The sequence below is a fragment of the Chlorocebus sabaeus genome, chromosome 22 (assembly GCF_047675955.1).
Source record: "Chlorocebus sabaeus isolate Y175 chromosome 22, mChlSab1.0.hap1, whole genome shotgun sequence".
Lineage (NCBI taxonomy): Eukaryota > Metazoa > Chordata > Mammalia > Primates > Cercopithecidae > Chlorocebus > Chlorocebus sabaeus.
This window is the reverse complement of record NC_132925.1, coordinates 92620797-92638971: the sequence shown is the minus strand read 5'-3', so window position 1 is coordinate 92638971 and position 18175 is coordinate 92620797. Positions and strand designations below refer to the sequence as shown.

At 48.0% G+C, this 18175-nt stretch overlaps 1 protein-coding gene across 9 annotated transcripts in view; it reads right to left on the bottom strand.

The window, feature by feature from the left end:
• The window catches only part of KIF9 (kinesin family member 9), a 59905-nt gene that overhangs the window by 7127 nt on the left and 34603 nt on the right, over window positions 1-18175 (bottom strand). For 6 of the 9 annotated variants that reach the window (XM_038004023.2, XM_007984031.3, XM_007984024.3 and 3 more), the window contains 8 exons: window positions 17901-17956; window positions 17126-17216; window positions 16521-16654; window positions 14446-14640; window positions 12410-12624; window positions 7908-8084; window positions 7499-7614; window positions 6984-7088 (listed from right to left, as the gene is read on the bottom strand). In XM_038004023.2, the coding sequence (XP_037859951.2) occupies window positions 6984-7088; window positions 7499-7614; window positions 7908-8084; window positions 12410-12624; window positions 14446-14640; window positions 16521-16654; window positions 17126-17216; window positions 17901-17956 (1089 nt within the window). The remainder of the gene's footprint in view (window positions 1-6983; window positions 7089-7498; window positions 7615-7907; window positions 8085-12409; window positions 12625-14445; window positions 14641-16520; window positions 16655-17125; window positions 17217-17900; window positions 17957-18175) is intronic. The other 3 variants (XM_007984037.3, XM_007984035.3, XM_073010268.1) reach the window with 1 other exon arrangement.

Sequence of the window (18175 nt, the reverse complement as noted above, 5' to 3'; positions counted from 1 at the left end):
CTTGAAGAGGGTTAAAATGGTCCTGGGTTGGTAATGCCCTACGGCTAACTGCAGAAAGCAAGTGCAAACCTTTTCCGTGGGAAAATAATTTCAATTTATATGTTCAGGTCTCCTTGAGCTTAAGTTCAGTCAAACACAAGCTCACGATTTCAATACACACACATACACATACACACACACACACACACACACACACACGCCACCGTCAAGCCACCATGAGACTCAGTAAAACAGGAAACAGATTTTGACCATGAAAAATCTGATCTATACATTTCCTATATAAAAATATATATTTAAATAACTATAACATAGAATTGAAAGAACATGGAATGGTTCAAGTATAATATTTGCATAAAAAGTTTGTGCATGGACATATCTTAAACATTAAAAATGGCCAATACAGAGAATTCTAGAGATTGGGGAATGATGAGAGAATAGAATTTTGACCGTAGAAATACAGGATTCCTCTGCTTAATGATTTAGAATTTGTTTATTTTTTTGAGACACAGTCTCTGTCACCTACGCTGGAGTACAGTGGCACAATCTCGGCTCACTACAACCTCCGCCTCCCAGGTTTAAATGATTCTCCTGCCTCATCCTCCTGAGTAGCTGGGATTACACATGTGCACCACCATCCCCGGCTAGTTTTTGTGTTTTTAGTAAAGACGAGGTTTCATCATGTTGGCCAGGCTGGTCTTGAACTCCTGACCTTAAGTGATCCGCCCACCTCAGTCTCCCAAAGTACTGGGATTACAGGCATGAGCCACCAGGCCTGGTGAGTTGCACATTTTAAATGGGTGAATTGTATGGTATGCAAATTCTATCTCAATAAAGCTTTTTTTTATTTTATTTTTTTTTTTTTGAGACGGAGTCTTGCTCTGTCGCCCAGGCTGGAGTGCAGTGGCCAGATCTCGGCTCACTGCAAGCTCCGCCTCCCGGGTTCACGCCATTCTCCTGCCTCAGCCTCCCGAGTAGCTGGGACTACAGGCACCCGCCACCTCGCCCGGCTAGTTTTTTGTAATATTTAGTAGAGATGGGGTTTCACCGTGTTAGCCAGGATGGTCTCGATCTCCTGACCTCGTGATCCACCCGTCTCCGCCTCCCAAAGTGCTGGGATTACAGGCTTGAGCCACCGCGCCCGGCCAATAAAGCTTTTTAAAAAGCATAAAATAAGGATTTATTTTAAATGACTAGCTGGGCATAGGGGCTCACGCCCATCATCCCAGCACTTTGGGAAGCTGAGGTGAGAGGATTCCTTGAGCCCAGGATATCAAGGCTGCAGTGAGCTATGATCGTGTCACTGCACTCCCTCCAGCTTGGGTGACAGAGCAAGACCTTGTCAAAAAAAAAAGAGTAAGTCCTGGTGCAGTGGCTCATGCCTGTAATCCCAGCACTTTGGCAGGCCCAGGCAGCAGGATCCCCTGAGTCCAGGAACTGGAGACAAGCCTGAGCAACAAAGGGAGACCCTATTTCTATCTAAAAAATTGTTTTTAATTAAAAAGAAAACGCCAGGTGCGGTGGCTCACGCCTGTAACCCCAGCACTTTGGGAGGCCGAAGTGCGCAGATCACCTGAGGTTGGAAGTTTGAGACCAGCCTGACCAACAGGAAAAACCCCATCTCTACTAAAAATACAAAATTAGCCAGGAGTGGTGGCGCAAGCCTGTAATCCCAGCTACTTGGGAGGCTGAGGCAGGAGAATCACTTGAACTCAGGAGGCAGAGGTTGCAGTGAGCCAAGACTGTGCCATTGCTCCAGCCTGGGCAACAAGAGTGAAACTCCATCTCAAGTAAATAAATAAATAAATAAATAAATAAATAAATAAATAAATAAAATAAGAAAAAGAAAAGAGGCCAGGCTGAGACCAGAGAATGGCGTGAACCCAGGAGGCGGAGCTTGCAGTGAGCCGAGATCACGCCATAGCACTCCAGCCTGGGGGCGACATAGCGAGACTCCATCTCAAAAAAAAAAAAAAAAAAAGGAAAAGAAAAGAAAAAGAAAAGAAAAAAAAAAAAAAAGACCAAACATATTTGAAGGAGAACCAAATACAATGTTTAGATGTAGGAGATGAAACACAACTGAAGAGCATATTAATAAACTAAAAGAGGAATCTAAAGAAGCTACCAGGCCAGGCGTGGTGGCTCATGCCTGTAATCCCAGCACTTTGGGAGGCCAAAGTGCGCGGATCATGTGGTCAGGAGTTCGAGACCAGCCTGGCCAACATGGTGAAACCCTGTTTCTACTAAAAACACTAACATTAGCCAGGTGTGGTGGCGTGCGCCTGTAATCCCAGCTACTCAGGAGGCTGAGGCAGGAGAATTGCTTAAACCTGGGAGGCGGAGGTTGCAATGAGCCAAGATCACACCATTGCACTCCAGCCTGGGCGGCAGAGGAAGACTCCATCTTGCAGGGGAAAAAAAGAAATTACCCAGGCTGGGCATGGTGGCTCATGCCTCTAATCCCAGCACTTTAGGAAGTCAAGGCGGGTGGATCATGAGGTCAGGAGTTTGAGACCAGCCTGGCCAACATGGTGAAACCCTGTCTGTATTAAAAATACAAAAATTAGCCAGGTATGGTGGCACACGCCTATAATCCCAGCTACTTGGGAGGCTGAGGCAGGAGAATCCCTTAGAACCCAGCGGGTGGAGGCTGCAGTGAGCTGAGATTGTGGCATTTCACTTCAGCCTGGGTGAAAGAGCAAAACTCTCTCAAAAAAAAAGTTACCTAAATTACAGCATAGAGAGATGAGGAGCTGGAAGAAACATAAGATATTTTAAGAGATACAGAGGACAGAATGAAATAAAATACATCTAATCAGAGTCCTAGGAATGAGAATAGAAAGAAAAGGGAGGCAGTATGCAAAAAGATAACAGTTTCAATATCCCTTTCATGATTGAGAAAAAAAAATACATATTCAATGAATAGGAACAGAAAAGAACATCTTCAACCTAATAAAGAGCAGGTTCTAAAGTAAAGCCTGTAAGTGTGCTACCCCAAGTGTGGTCCTGGACTAGCAGCATGGACATCATCTGGGAGTTTATTCAAAATATAGAATCTCAGGCTCCATCAGTATCTGCTCTTTTTTTTTTTTTTTAGACAGAGTCTCTCTTCATTTCCCAGGTTGGAGTGCAGTGGTGCAAGTTTGGCTCACTGCAACCTCCACCTCCCTGGTTTAAGAGATTCTCACGCCTCAGCCTCCCAAGAACTGGGATTACAGGCATGCACCACCACAGCTGGCTAATTTTTGTATTTTTAGTAGAGATGGGGTTTCACCACATTGGCCAGGCTGGTCTTGAACTCCTGGCCTCAAGAGATCTGCCCGCCTCAGCTTCCCAAAGTACTGGGATTATAGGCACAAGCTATTGCTACCGGCCATCTGCATTCTGAAAAGACCGCCGGTGATTTGTGTGCACAGCACAGGATGAGACATGCTGCTCTATGGGACCTTCAGAATCCATGTAAGAAACCCCTATGCTTAAGCCTCTCTGGATGGGCTTCAGCTCCTCACAACCATCAGGTCAGTGAAGATGTCAGTTTAATCCTAAATGTAAAGAGTGAAGTCAACTGGGGGAAATGATGACACAAAATCCAGAAACTAAGAAAAAGAATACCGATAAACTCGTGCCATGGTCTAAATGTCAGTGTCTCCCCAAAATTCGTATGTTGAAAGCTAACCCCCACGGCAATGCTATGAAGAGGTGAGGCCTTTGAGAAGTGACAGGTCTTGAGGGTTCTACCCTTAGGTATGGGATTAGTGCCCTATAAAAGGGGCCTGAGGGAGCTCGTTAGTTTATTGCACTTCTGCTGTGTGAGGATACAACTAGAAGGCACCACCTCTGAAGTGGAGGGCAAACCCTTACTAGCCCATATCTGCTGGTGCCTTGATGTTACACTTGCCAGCTTCCAGAACTGTGAGCAATACATTTCTGCTGGTTTTTGTTTTTGTTTTTTTTTGATGGAGTCTCACTCTGTCTCCCAGGCTGGAATGCAGTGGCATGATCTCGGCTCATCGCAAACTCCACCTCCCGGGTTCAAGCAATTCTCCTCCCTCAGGCTCCCAAATAGCTGGAACTACAGGCATGCGCCACCAGGCCCAGCTAATTTTTGTATTTTTAGTAGAGATGGGGTTTCACCATGTTGGCCAGGCTGATCTCGAACTCCTGACCTCAAGTGATCCACCCACCTCGGCCTCCCAAAGTGCTGGGATTACAGGCATGAGCTACTGCGCCCAGCCCATTTCTGCTGTTTAGAAGTTCCCCAGTCTAAGGTATTTTGTTACAGCAGCCTAAATGGACTAAGCTTGATTTCTTAAAAATAACAAAATACCTACAAAAAACCATAAGGAAAGTCAAAAGACAAATGACAAACAGGAAAAAATAGTTGTAAATCATATCACAAAGAGCTAACTTCTTGGTCAGGTGCAGTGGCTCATATCTGTAATCCCAGCACTTTGGGAGGCCAAGGTGGGTGGATGATCTGAGGTCAGGAGTTCGAGATCAGCCTGGCCAATACGGTGAAACTCCGTCTCTACTTAAAATACAAAAAAATTAGCTGGGTGTGGTTGCGGGTGCCTGTAGTCCCAGTTATTCAGGAGGCTGAGGCAGGAGAATAGTTTGAGCCCAGAGGCAGAAGTTGCAGTGAGCCAAGATTGTACCACTGCACTCCAGCCTGGGTGACAGAGTGAGACTCTGTCTCAAAAAAAAAAAAAAAATTCCTAAAAATTAGTAAGAAAAAACTGGCCAGGTACAATGGCTCATGTCTGTGATGCCAGCACTTTGGGAGGCCAGGGCAGGCGGATCACTTGAGCCCAGGTACTTGAGACCAGCCTAGGCAACATGGCAAAACCCCATCTCTACCAAAAAAAAAAAAAAAAAAAAAAATTTAGCTGGGCATGTGGTGCATGCCTATAGTCCCAGCTATTCGGGAGGCTGAGGTGGGAGGATTGCTTCAATCTGTGAGGTCGAGGCTGTAATGAGCCATGATCATGCCAGTGCACTCTAGCCTGGGCAACAGAGTGCAACACTGTCTCAAAAGAAAAAAAAAAGGAAAAAAAAAAAAAAAAAGGACACAGAAGCACCTATAGGTTGACACGGCATGTTCTTATGATCTTCAGGATGTGTTGCTAAGTAGAAAAAGCAAGATGCAGAAAACTGAGGGGAAGCCAGGCACAGTGGCTCACATCTGTAATCCTAGCACTTTGGGAGGCTGAAGTAGGTGGATCACTTGAGGTCAGGAGTTCGAGACCAGCCTGACCAACATGGTGAACCCCCATCTCTACTAAAAATACAAAAAAGTAGCCAGGCATGATGGCACACCTGTAATCCCAGCTACTCAGGAGGCTGAGGCAGGAGAATCACTTGAACCCGGGAGGCAGAGGTTGCAGTGAGCTAAGATCACACCACTGCACTCCAGCCTGGGTAATAAGAGTGAAATTCTGTACCCCCCAACACAAAAAAAAAAAAAAAAAAAGAAAGAGAGAGAGGGAGAGAATGGAAGGAAGGAAGGGAGGAAGGAAGGAAGGAAGGAAGGAAGGAAGGAAGGAAGGAAGGAAGGAAGGAAGGAAGGAAGGGAAAAAACTGAGGGAAACGCTAGAAACAAGTGATGGGGTGCCCTATCAGAGGGGTTGCCAGGATCTGAAGCAAGTGACAGGGGTGCCCTATCAGAGGGGGTTCCCGGGAGCTGATGGAAGGGGACAGTGTTTATACTTTCTTTTTTATTTTTGGAGATGGAGTCTCTCACTCTGTCACCCAGGCTGGAGTGTAATGGTGCAATCTCTGCTCACTGCGACCTCTGCCTCCCAGGTTCCAGCAATTGTCCTGCCTCAGCCTCCCCAGTGGCTGGGACTATAGGAGCACGCTGCCACACCCAGCTAAGTTTTTGTATTTTAGTAGAGACAGGGTTTCACCATGTTGCCCAGGCTGGTCTTTAACTCCTGAGCTCAGGCAATACACCTGGTTCAGCTGCCCAAAGTGCTGGAATTACAGGCTTGAGCCACCGTGCCCAGCCAGAGCCACTGTGCCTAGCATTTTTTTTTCTTTTTTTTATACAGAGTTTCGTTTTATTACACAGGCTGGAGTAAAGTGGTATGATCTCGGCTCACTGCAACCTCTACCTTCCAGGTTCAAGCGATTCTCCTGCCTCAGCCTCCTGAGTAGCTGGGATTACAAACATGTGCCAACACGCCTGGCTAATTTTTTGTATTTTTAGTAGAGACAGGGTTTCATCATGTTGCCCAGGCTGGTCTTGAACTCCTGACCTCAAGTGATCCACCCACCTCAGCCTCCCAAAGTGCTTGGATTACAGGCGTGAGCCACCGTGCCCAGCCATGTACTTTCATGCTTTCTTAATGTTTGAAACACCTGAACGTATCACCTATTGAGTATGTTAATAAATAACTACAAAAATATTTGTGAAAGAATGAACTCACTTGGGCATCTGCCCTGTGTACATCTGCCGCTTGCTGTATAAGCACTGCCTCTGCACGAACAGGAGTGTGCAGTGCACAGGGCCCTCTGTGTTCTAGCTCTAGGCCAGGCCTTAGTAGAGTGGAGACCCTCTGCACCAGCCTAACCTGCTCGAGGAGGAGAGTACCCCACCCAATCTATAGCTAACACCATGTCTAGCTATGCCTCAGCTGCATGTGATCCTCTGTCCCCTGCCACCTGTGCAGAGTGGACCCTGTTGGTCCTCCCTGACAGGTGGAAGCCTCAGGGGATCCCTGGGCTTTGTGCTGCGAACCATACATAGGCTAGTCACTACTGACCAGCCATGTCTTGGCCTGGCCATGGTTGGTGGGACTCCTCTAGGGTCCAGCCCAATCGCAGTCCAGTTGGCAGAAGACACCCACTGACTGAGGGTGACTAATCTCCTTGGAATGGCATCACTCCTCCCTTACTTCTCTAAAGTAGGGAATATGATCCTGGGTTTCCTAGTCATGAGGTCACTGAGGCCCCCAGCCTCCTGGAGACATAGGCCTCTGAGTTACCTTCTGCTCTGTCTTGACTTTTGCATTGTAGAAGGAGATGGAATCAGGGCCCTCAGGAAGCACCCTCTGCTGCAGCTGGCTGAATTTGTCCTGGTCATCTTCTCCCTGGGGGAGGAGAGTCTCTTTAGCATGGTATTGTCAGGATATACCCTAGCAGAGCCTGTGATGGGCATCAGGGCAGTCCCTTGCTGGGTTTGTGCCATACATCCCCATACCAAAAGGGCATCTCACAGCCCTCCAGCCCCCATGTCTGTCAGTGTTCCCACAGACAACCTGTAACTGCTGCCTGAGCAGGATGAACTGCTTTAGAAAGGTGGCAGTAGCAAGAGTGGTATTTTCCCCCATCCCTTGGTAACCGAGGAGAGACCTGTACCTGCCCACCTGCCTGGGCTGGCTATGGAGAGGCTGGGTGCACCACACACACTGCCATGTTTGTGATGAGAACAGAGATCCAGGGGCACTGCCCATTGCCCCATGCTTAACCACTGCCACACTCCTGCCCTTGTGCTGCTCACCAGAGACACAATCCTGTTCACAGGGACCATGCCTGGCCGGATGCTGCTGCCTGGCTTCAATGCCATATGCATGTCCTCAGGGATGACAAAGGACTCATTGTACCAGATGTCAAATTCTACAAGGAGGTGAGGAGACAGAACCTGAGGAAGCTGGTAAGGGCTGTGTGCTCTCATCTGTCTTATATCTGTTGCACACTCACCACCTGTTTACTTTCTGCTCCAGGGTCTTACCCTGTCCCCATCTCCATCTCTGGCCCTCACAGTCCTGGGAACCACACATCTGAAGCCCCTGCCCAGCCCCTGGCTCTGCCAGAGAGAAACTCTGAGGGTGCTTCCAGAACTCAGGCTGTGGCCTCTCCCTGAGCCTCCTTGTACCTCAGGTGGCGGCCAACCTTCCCAACTGTCGCACCCATGAGCAGGCGGTGGCGACACTGATCCACTAGGTGCTGGCAATACTGGATCTCAGCCCTGAGGTCACGCAGGTCCTGGTACTCGCTGCGGTACTGCTTCTTGAGGTCTTTGAGCTTCAGGATCAGCAGGAATTCCTCCTCGTCGATGATCATCAGCCCCTTGTTTTCATATTCACCTGCAAGGTGATGGAAGAAGTCAGGAAATGAGGTGTCCACCTGAAATTGGGGGAGGAAGGGATTCCAGAAGGCGGGCACAGAGCTGGCAAATCATGAAGACAGGAGACCACAGGCAGGGCTGGGTCATGGCAAGGAGATGGGTAAAGCACAAGAAGGCCAGGCTGCCAGGGCATAATCTCACAGGGAGGGGAGCTCAGCTCAGTGGGGCCACACTGGCATTTTAGGACAAACAGGAGCAGAGGGCAGGGGAAGGTGCAGAAGGCCCATGCTCCATGCTTATTTTATTTAAAACTCTATTAGCCAAAGATATTTAGTAAGCACCCCTAGTATACAAATGTCTATTTTTCTTGTAAATTACATCTACAAACTGCCATCACTGGCTAGTACTACAAGGTACTTGGGCAAGGCTCCTTATTAATAACAGCAGATGTTCAAATTGTCTCTTGCTGATTCCCACATCCACCAGCTACTTTTTTTTTTTTCCTTTTTGAGATGGAATCTTGCCTTGTTGCCCAGGCTAGAGTGCAGTGGCACAATCTCAACTCACTGTAACCTCCATCTCCCGGGTTCAAGCGATTCTCCTCCCTCAGCCTCCTGAATAACTGGGATTACAGGCATGTGCCACCACGCCCAGCTAAGTTTTGTAGTTTTAGCAGAGACGGGGTTTCACCATGTTGCCCAGGCTGGTCTTGAATTCCTGACCTCAGGTGATCCGCCCACCTTGGCCTCCTAAAGTGGTGGGATTACAGGCGTGAGCCACCATGCGCAGCTCACTAGTTACCTTCTTGTTAGAGATGATTAGAGATCTATATCGTGTTGAGTAGCTGTCAAAGGGCTCCAGGGACAAAGGTTAGTGCTATTTGTCTCTTTGCAAGGATCTTTTAAGGTCTGTCAGTTCAGTGACAGTTGTTGGGTTAACACAAAATAATATGATGTGCAAAGCCATTCACCCTGCTCTCCACTGCTCACAGCACCTGAAAGCTTAGCAAAGGCATCACATCAATCCCCATCCCCAAGTGTAAGGCAAGTGTGTTCTGCACATGACCTGAGGTGTGTGGCTGAGGTGCATGAGGCAGCCCCCAGGTGCTAGAGGAAAGTGTTAGCACTTCCACTGATGTTTATTGAGAAAAAAGTAAGACACATTAAAAGTCACTAACGGAGTCATTAATGGAAAAGCAAGTGTCTTGACTTTGGGATCTGGGATCTGGAGTGGGGAGTGGGAGTCACCCTCACCAGGTGTCTCACCTTCAGTGCGGGGCAATCTGCTTCGGTCTCTATGCTGTGGGAGGTCTCTGATGTGATTATTTGAATAAGCCACAATCCTTTACAGAGTAGAGTCTTTACAGTACTCTGTTGAGATGGGGAGTAACTATGAACATCTTTTGTTCTACTCAGAGAATCTCTGATTATCTCCAGGAAAAAAAAGAGTTGAATTAAAGATGATTTTACATTTTTACATTTTTCTTTTTTTCTTTTCTTTGTTTCTTTTTCTTTTTCTTGAATTACTGGCCTCAAGTAATCCTCCTGCTTCAGCCTGTCAAATAGCTGGAATTACAAGCGTATGCCACCACAACTGGCAATTTTGTATTTTTCTTTTACAAAAGACTAATGTTCCAAATATGCTGACCTTTCTGGGTCAACAAGTGGCTATCAATCATAGGTATCTTAAGAGATTGATTGATTGATTGATTTGACAGGGCCTCACTCTGTCGCCAAAGCTAAAGTTCAGTGACATGATCATGGCTCACTGCAACCTCAACCTTCTTGGCTCAGGTGATCCTTTCACCGTGCCTCCCAAGTAACTGAGACTATAAGCATGTGCCACCACGCCCAGCTAATTTTTTATGTTTTTTTGTAGAGACAGGGTCTCACTCTGTTGCCCAGGCTGGTCTCAAACTCCTGTGCTCAAGCAATCCACCCACCTCGGCCTCCCAAAGTGCTGAGATTACAGGTGTGAGCCACCTTGCCTGGCCTAGGAGATATGACTTTACTTGATCTGTTCAAGTAAATTCAATAAAATAAAGGTATTTTATTAATATTTTAATAATCAGTGGAAAAACACTACTTTTGGAGGACAGCACAAAAATGAGTTTTTTTGATACTGATAGATAAAATTTTAAATATTAAAAATTTGTTGGGTCAGGCGCTGTGACTCACACCTGTAATCCCACCACTTTGGGAGGCTGAGAAGGGCAGATCACGAGGTCAGGAGATTGAGACGATCCTGGCTAATATGGTGAAACCCTGTCCGTACTAAAATTACACAAAATTAGCCGGGCATGTTGGCAGGTCCCTGTAGTCCCAGCTACTCAGGAGGCTGAGGCAGGAGAATGGCGTGAACCCAGGAGGTGGAGCTTGCAGTGAGCCAAGATCACGCCACTGCACTTCAGCCTGGGCGACAGAGCGAGACTCTGTCACACACACACAAAAAAATTTTTTTGGCCGGGTGCAGTGGCTCACACCTGTAATCCCAGCACTTTGGGAGGCTGAAGTGGGCAGATCACCTAAGGTCGGGAGTCCAAGACCAGCCTGACCAACATGAAGAAACCCTGTCTCTATTAAAAATAAAAATTAGTTGGGCGTGGTGGCGCATGCCTGTAATCACAGCTACTTGGGAGGCTGAGGCAGCAGAATTGCTTGAACCCGGGAGGCAGAGGTTGCAGTGAGCCAAGATTGTGCCATTGCACTCCAGCCTCGGCAACAAGAGTGAAACTCTGTCTCAAAAAAGAAAAAAAAATAATTGTAATGCCTTCCTCATCTCATCCTTTGAAACTGTCCACTTTCAGGTGTATTTAGGAGTACATGATATGCCAGCATAGCATGCATATATTTTATCTTAAATATGTAATAAGGAGCTGTATGTTCAAAGAAAGTGTGAGCAGAGAGGACAAAGAAGTGCTTGTTTGTCCCATAAAATCTTCACCACGTCCTCTCCCTGTGGTTCTGGATAGGGGTATGTCTATAGCCACCATCACTGGCCTTCTCCAGCTTCCCAGACCCGTGGAGGGCTTTGCCCTTAGGAATAGCATGTCATAATTGGTCTGTGAGGTATAAGAATGGCCCCAAGAATTAGAACATAAAGTTGCCCTCTGAGAAATAATTGTTTAATTTTTTTTTTTTTTTTTTTTTCTGAGACAGTCTTGGTCTGTCACCCAGACTGGAGTGCAGTGGCGCAATCTTGCCTCACTGCAACCTCTGCCTCCTGGGTTCAAGCAATTTTCATGCCTCAGCCTCCCAAGATGCTGGGATTACAGGTGTGCACCACCATACCCTGCTCCTCTGAGAAATAAATGAGTAAAATGCACCTTCTGTGAGTGAGATGATGCATCTGACTTGCAGGAATAAACCAAGTGACATCTGGAGATCACTTATGAAAGCTGGCCTGGAACAGGGTTGTGATTTAGCAAGGGAAAGCCCAGTAACCTGTGGTGTTTCCTGTCTGGAAGAAGACAATAAGACTGAGCCAGGAGTGTGAAGAACAGTGTGGCCTCTGAACCATCTGTCCCAGAGTTGGAATTGTCACTCATTAAAATGCAGGTCCTGGGCCCTGCTCCATCTCTCCTCAGTCAGAACCACTTGCTGAGGGGCTGGGAATCTGCACTTGACCAGCCCTCCCAGATAAGTCATCTGAACACGCAAGCTTGATGGGCCTTGGCCCTCAGTGCAGGTGTGGGCGGTGCACACCACCAGGACAAGGACACTGGGTCAGGGTAACCAGGTGAGCACCCTCCCCACATTGGGGTCCTTTGCTCTTTGAGCCTGGAGCACCCTCTGCCACCTGCCCTAGGAGACAAGACTTTGACAGACCAGCACCAGTGTCACAGATTCAGCATAGGGAATGGCCTTACTGAAAGTGAGTCCCTTGGCTCTCTGGCATCCATATTCTTGTTCCCTTACTTGGTTTTCCATAGTCCCTACCAGCAGCCCCACCTCAATCTGACCACCTGGAGCAGTGAGGAAACCACACAGAGACCCATGGACCTTGTAGAAGTCACCAGCTACCCATCTCCCAGTGATACCTCTGCAGGACAAAAGGCCTGTTTCACCATGGACAGTAGCACATATGGGGTGGAAGGCCCAGCACCTAGGTCTGAGATAATGCAACAATGAGGGACCCACAGGCAGAGGCTGGCTGACAGAGGAGGACTCTGAGGCTCTCAGGGGCTAACCAGAGCTAAGTGATCTGACCTATGGGTGAAGGCCACACCCCAGTACCCCCACTGGCCCCTCCCATCTCAGTCCTCTAGTGCCAAGGGCTGTTCTGCTTCGACCAGCATGACTCTGAGACCCCAAAGTTCCCTAGCCATCTTTCCATCACATTTACCTTGCTTCTCCCGCAGTGACTTCTGGAAATCCAGGGCCTCCTTGGTCACATCAATCTCCCGCTTGATGGCATTGATGCGCTGCGTGGTCTCGCTGGCCCTTTTCCTCCGTTCGTTCAAGATGGATTTGTTTTCTTTGAAAATTCGGTTGATCTCACTACCTCGCTCGTTCTTAAACTCCTCAAAGGCCACTGGTTTGGAGGGTGGGGTGTCGGGCCTTGAGATGCAAGGGTGAGACCAAAGAGGATAAATGAGGTGGCTGCCTTGGAGCCACCAGGCACTTCATCTTTCTTCCCTGGGGCTTCTGTGGGCAGGAGGCAGAAGTGCTAGGCACCACCTACCCCAGACAGGAGCTAAACTGTGCGTGAATCATTCCCTCCTCTTTGTTTTACTCAGCACATGTATAAGGTCACATGCCCATGGCAGAAAGGGAGGAAAGCAAGGAAAAGTATAAGAAAAAAACAACAATAAGAAAAGAAAAGAATAATGGCATATGGTGGTGTGTCTCCTTCTGGATTTCTTTCCTTCTTTTTTTTTTTGAGACAGAGTTTTGCTCTTGTTGCCCAGGCTGGAGGGCAATGGCGCAATCTTGGCTCACTGCAACCCCCACCTCCTAGGTTCAAGCGATTCTCCTGCCTCAGCCTCCGGAGTAGCTGGGATTACAGGCATACGCCACCACGCCCGGCTAATTTTTTTAATTTTAGTAGAGACTGGGTTTCTCCATGTTGGTCAGGCTGGTCTCAAACTCCCGACCTCAGGTGATCCACCCGCCTCGGCCTTGGCCTCCCAAAGTTCTGGGATTACAGGCATGAGCCACCACGCCTGGCCCTGGATTTCTTTTATGTGTATATATATATATATGGGTTTTTTTTTGTTTTTTTTTTGTTTGTTTTTTGAGACAGTATCTTGCTCTGTTGCCCAGGCTGGAGTTCAGTAGCTCAATCATAGCTCACTGCAGCCTTGAGCTCCTGGGCTCAATCAATTCTCGTGCCTCAGCCTCCTGAGTAGCTCGGACTACAGGCATGTGCTCCCATGCTCAGCTACCTTTTAATTTTGTATAGAGACAGACTCCCACTATGTTGCCCAGGCTCTCCAACTCCTGGGTTTAAGCAATCCTTTCACTTTGGCCAACCGATGTGCTGCAAGCATGAGCCACCATGCCTGGCCTCTTTGATATATTTTTGAATGGCTAAGGCCATGCAGTATGTTTAATTTTACATCTTACTTTTTTCAAAAGAGCATTTCATGTTATAAAAACCCTTTGAGAACTCTAGTTAATGAGTGTAAGATGAAGTGTTGGGGCAAGGGGAAGTGGATTGATGTGGGCAACTTTGAAATGCATCAAAAAAATAACATAGAGGAATAGAAGGATAGAGGCAGAATGAAACAAGAATAGTAACATGTAAATTGTAGAATTGGGAGGATGCTTGGTGTACAGGTGTTCACTGTACAATTATTTCAACTTCTCTGAATGTTTAGAAATGTTCATAGGCTGAAATTCTTCATGGACAACCCAATGGCAGAGAACAATTCACTTAGTGCCCTTTCCCTAGTGTTGGCTACTGAAGGTGTTTCAAAAATATATATATATATTGCTTTTTAAATAAATTATGAATACACATCTTTTGCATAAATCTTGTTTCACATCTATTTCCTTAGGATAGATCCTTAAAAACTCATCAGGGAGAGAGGCTGAGCGATTCGAGGAAAGGGAAGAGGTTATATTCTTTCATATCTTAAAAATTTTTAATCTTTTGAATACAGTACTTGTACAAAAGGTACATAACTTTAATTATTTAAATAATTGCTATTTGGAGGGTCTAAAATGATTCCATATTTAATTGTACATCTTGGATGACTCCTGAGGTTGGATCATTTTGCAGGTGCATAGTCATGTTTCTTCCTTGGGGACTGTGCTCCTAGTCTTTGCCTATTATACCTTATTTTATTTCTCTTTTATCTGCAGGTACTCTTTACATGTTGAGGATCACATATGGTTTTGTTTGATCTGGTGCAGAAGCTAACATTAGCTGATTACCTAATTGGGCGTAATTCCTCCTTCGGGGAGTCTGAGGGAAGGGGCTCAATGCTGGAAGTTTCCCGGTCCCGCGAAAGCATGTCTTTGACATCCCCATCTTTGGAGGATGGGACCAGCTGGGTCTTGGAGGTGGAAACGTAATCCAAGTCCTTCCCATTCACAGGGCTGCTGGCACCTTCCTTTCTTGCCAAGGAGCTGGAAGAAGGCATGGAAGCCCCAGGGTTCAGTCATGGGCAGTGAGGTATCGCAGATGCCAGGATGAGTGACCTTTCTCAGCACTCACTACACTGGGAGCCCCACCTCACTCAGCTCCCACCTTGTTCATATTCCTAGGTAAAAGCGCAAATAGTGTGATGCTAAGCCAGGCAGATGTGGAGGAAGAAGAGGGCATTTTTCTCCCTTTTATCAGAACAAAGAGCTCTCAGTGGTCTTGGCAGGAGACGCTTGGGAAAAATGGGTACAATCTCCAGGGACTGAAAGTGTATAGACCTGTGGGATGGGCCACAGGTTCTCAGGAACCACCATGGCTGCTGAGGTCTGAGTCATACAGGCTGCCCTGGGAAGGACTGGCAGAGCCCCATACAGGGTGGGTCTGTCTGTGGACCAATGGTAAAGCAGGATGGCTCTGCCCTGCTGTTCTTTTTTTTTTTTTTTTTTTTTTTGAGACAGAGTCTACCTCTGTTGCCCAGGCTGGAGTGCAGTGGCGTGATCTCGGCTCACTGCAAGCTCCACCTCCCAGGTTCACACCATTCTCCTGCCTCAGCCTCCTGAGTAGCTGGGACTACAGGCACCCGCCACCACGCCCGGCTAATTTTTTTGTATTTTTAGTAGTGATGGGGTTTCACCGTGTTAGCCAGGATGGTCTCGATCTCCTGACCTCGTGATCCGCCCGTCTCGGCCTCCCAAAGCGCCGGGATTACAGGCGTGAGCTACCACGCCCCGCCTGCCCTGCTGTTCTTACTGGTCCACACCCTGTTCTCCACACCAGCTCCCAGAAAAGTAGCTGTCCTCCCTGCCGAAGCAACAGTGCTTGGTGCCTTTCTCCAAGAAGAGGCAGATCTGAGGACCGAACTGGCAGGAGGATGCCCATGGCTCTTCCCAAAGGTCTGAGGATAGAAAATCTGTTTCTTCCTCTTTCATCCTCCTTGCAACAAGTGTGGCTCAGGGGACTGAGCCTCAACCAATCAACTACTGCACTGGTTATCCAGAAGCAGAACAGAGAGGGCTGGGGTGTGACTGCACTCATGAAGAGGCAGGAGGAGGCCAGGGACACTGGCATCCTCTGCTGCCTGACTCTTGTCCTGCGTGTAACAGTTTTCTACAATCAGCTCTGGCCCGTGGCCTGCGCTCACTCACTTATCCTCACAACAACCTCAACAACAACCTCAATGACTTGGATGCTATTATTATTTTTCCCATTTTGGAGATGCAGAAACAGGCACAGAGTGGTTCTCATGTCTCACATGGGGTGACCCCTTGGGTGTGAGAAGTGCAGAGCAGGGAGGGGAGCCCGGGCGTCAGCTCCAGAGCCTGTGCTCTTACCCACCACTACACAGCACCCCGGGAGAGTGGGCTCACTAAGTGAACCTAAATGCTCTTCCCACCTTGCACATACAAACGGATCTTGCCTGAAAGGTGAACTGGAGTTTTAGGTGACCTGAGTGCCAGTTGGCAGGAAGACCCTAGTGAAGTGAGGGGAGGCAGTACAACATAAAGTACCAGAGGGAATGGGCTCTGGGGAGCTGGTCCAGCTTCTTGCTGCCATTCCACTAGTCATTGGTGGTGTGGCCTTGGGGAGTGACTTCCCCTCTCCAAGCCTCTGTTTCTTCATCAGTATAATGAAGACATTAACTCCCACCTCACCAGGTTGCTGTGAAGATGAGAGGTGATTCTTGTGGGGTTCCAAACCAACCCCAGCCCGGACCCCACAGACTTGCTAGTATTGGCAGCAGTGACGTCCATTGCACCAACCCAGTAGCGGAGACACCGGGGGAAGGCGGGAACAGTGCACATCCTCCCATTCACTCACCGAGGAGGGCCAGCTGCTGAGGAGGCAGAGCGGCAAGGTCACTCACCTAAGGGGCTCTTTGAATGTCTTCTTGGACTTGGCTTTCTTCCCAGGTTTGGTAGAGAAAGGGGCAACTCCGAGTCCAAAGTTTTGTCCTTCAGGCTCACCCACTAGGTGGCCATCAACATCCACAAGCCCCGCCTACATAGAGAGGCCAGCCAAAGGTCTGTGAGTTAGATTAAGGGCTTGGGCCCCTTGGGGACCCACGTGTATATGGCCCAAGGCTCAGGGTGGACATGCTCACCGCACACACCAAGGTTTGGCAGCTGCTAATGCCAGCCTCAGGCTGTCCCCAGTAGGGCGGTCCCTGACCACTCTGCCAAATGTTCACTTTCCACATGCACCCCTCACCAGTATGGCACCTCAAGCTTATTTCCAACCTAATTCCAGGAATTTGTCTTTAATATTGTTGTCTATGTTTCTACCTTATGGAAATCATTTTTAATTCAAAAGTGGTTTACTCTTACACAGGTCGCCTATGTTCATTCTGGTGTTACCTTTATCTGTTGCAATCCTAGCTCTGGTTTAATGCATAATACTTGCTGGCTCTGCAAAGGTCTGAGGATGGGAAATCTGAGGTGAGTGCTGTCAGCAAGTGGCAACTATGCTTACCTTCTGGACAGCAGAAATGGCTGCAAAGTCATTCCTGTCAATGAGGGTGTACTTCCTGCGCAAAGTGGACTCCACTTCCTGTTCCTGTTGGCTTGGGAGATAGCACAAGAGAACAGCTTGTACCTGGGGCCATGCTGAATCCACTGGGGTAAGAACCAAGTACTGGGGTTAAAAGTCATATGGACAAGGTCCCTTGTATGGGGCCACACCTTCATCATGAACCAGACCAGACAAAAGGACAAAGGACTCACTTTCCCCTGCCCCATTGCATATACCCACTGTCCAACCCCCAAACCTGCAGGGGCCACCTTATGCCATGTGTATATGCTCCAAGATGACACTTGATAAGGAATGTAAGCTTCACTTGGGACCATGTGGGGTTCTGTCTTAGGTTCTGTCTCTAACAGGCCCCTTGGAATCATGTGACCAGCTTTAGTGACACCACCTAGCATAAGCTGCTTAGACTATGGGTATGTTTGCACCCAAGTAAACCACAAATGCTTCCTGAGGTGGGGGTGTGTGGCAATATTCACAAGGTGAATATTCACAACGCCCTGCTCTGAGCACACTCAGAGCTGGCATTCCATAAACACCTCCTGTCCAAGTAATGAACTCACTGAATATCTACCAGGGACCCAGGCATGCCCCCAAGGACTCTAATTTGGCTCTGCATCCACAAGCATGAAGAGGATGCTCTTGGAGGCAAGTGCCCAGATCGCAGGAGATGAAAATGGCAGCCTGATGTAGGAGTGAGGCAGGGGTGGGGGTCTCTCACCTTAGAACCACCCGGAACTGGTTGAACACCTCCTTGATCTGTCTAAGGTTGATTATCTGGAGGGAAGAGAGCAAGGCAGAGGTTAGACCAAGGGCACCTAGAGGGACCAGGTTGCGTCTATGTTAGTAGAGAAATCAAGACCCCTTGGCTGACTCCTGGACCATCTGTCTCGAGAAGAGGACATTTGCACACAGCCTCTCAGCAAAGTGGCAGCCAAGCCCTTCTCCAGAGCAGAGAAACACCTGATTAATAATTTTAAAACTAAGTGTTTGCTG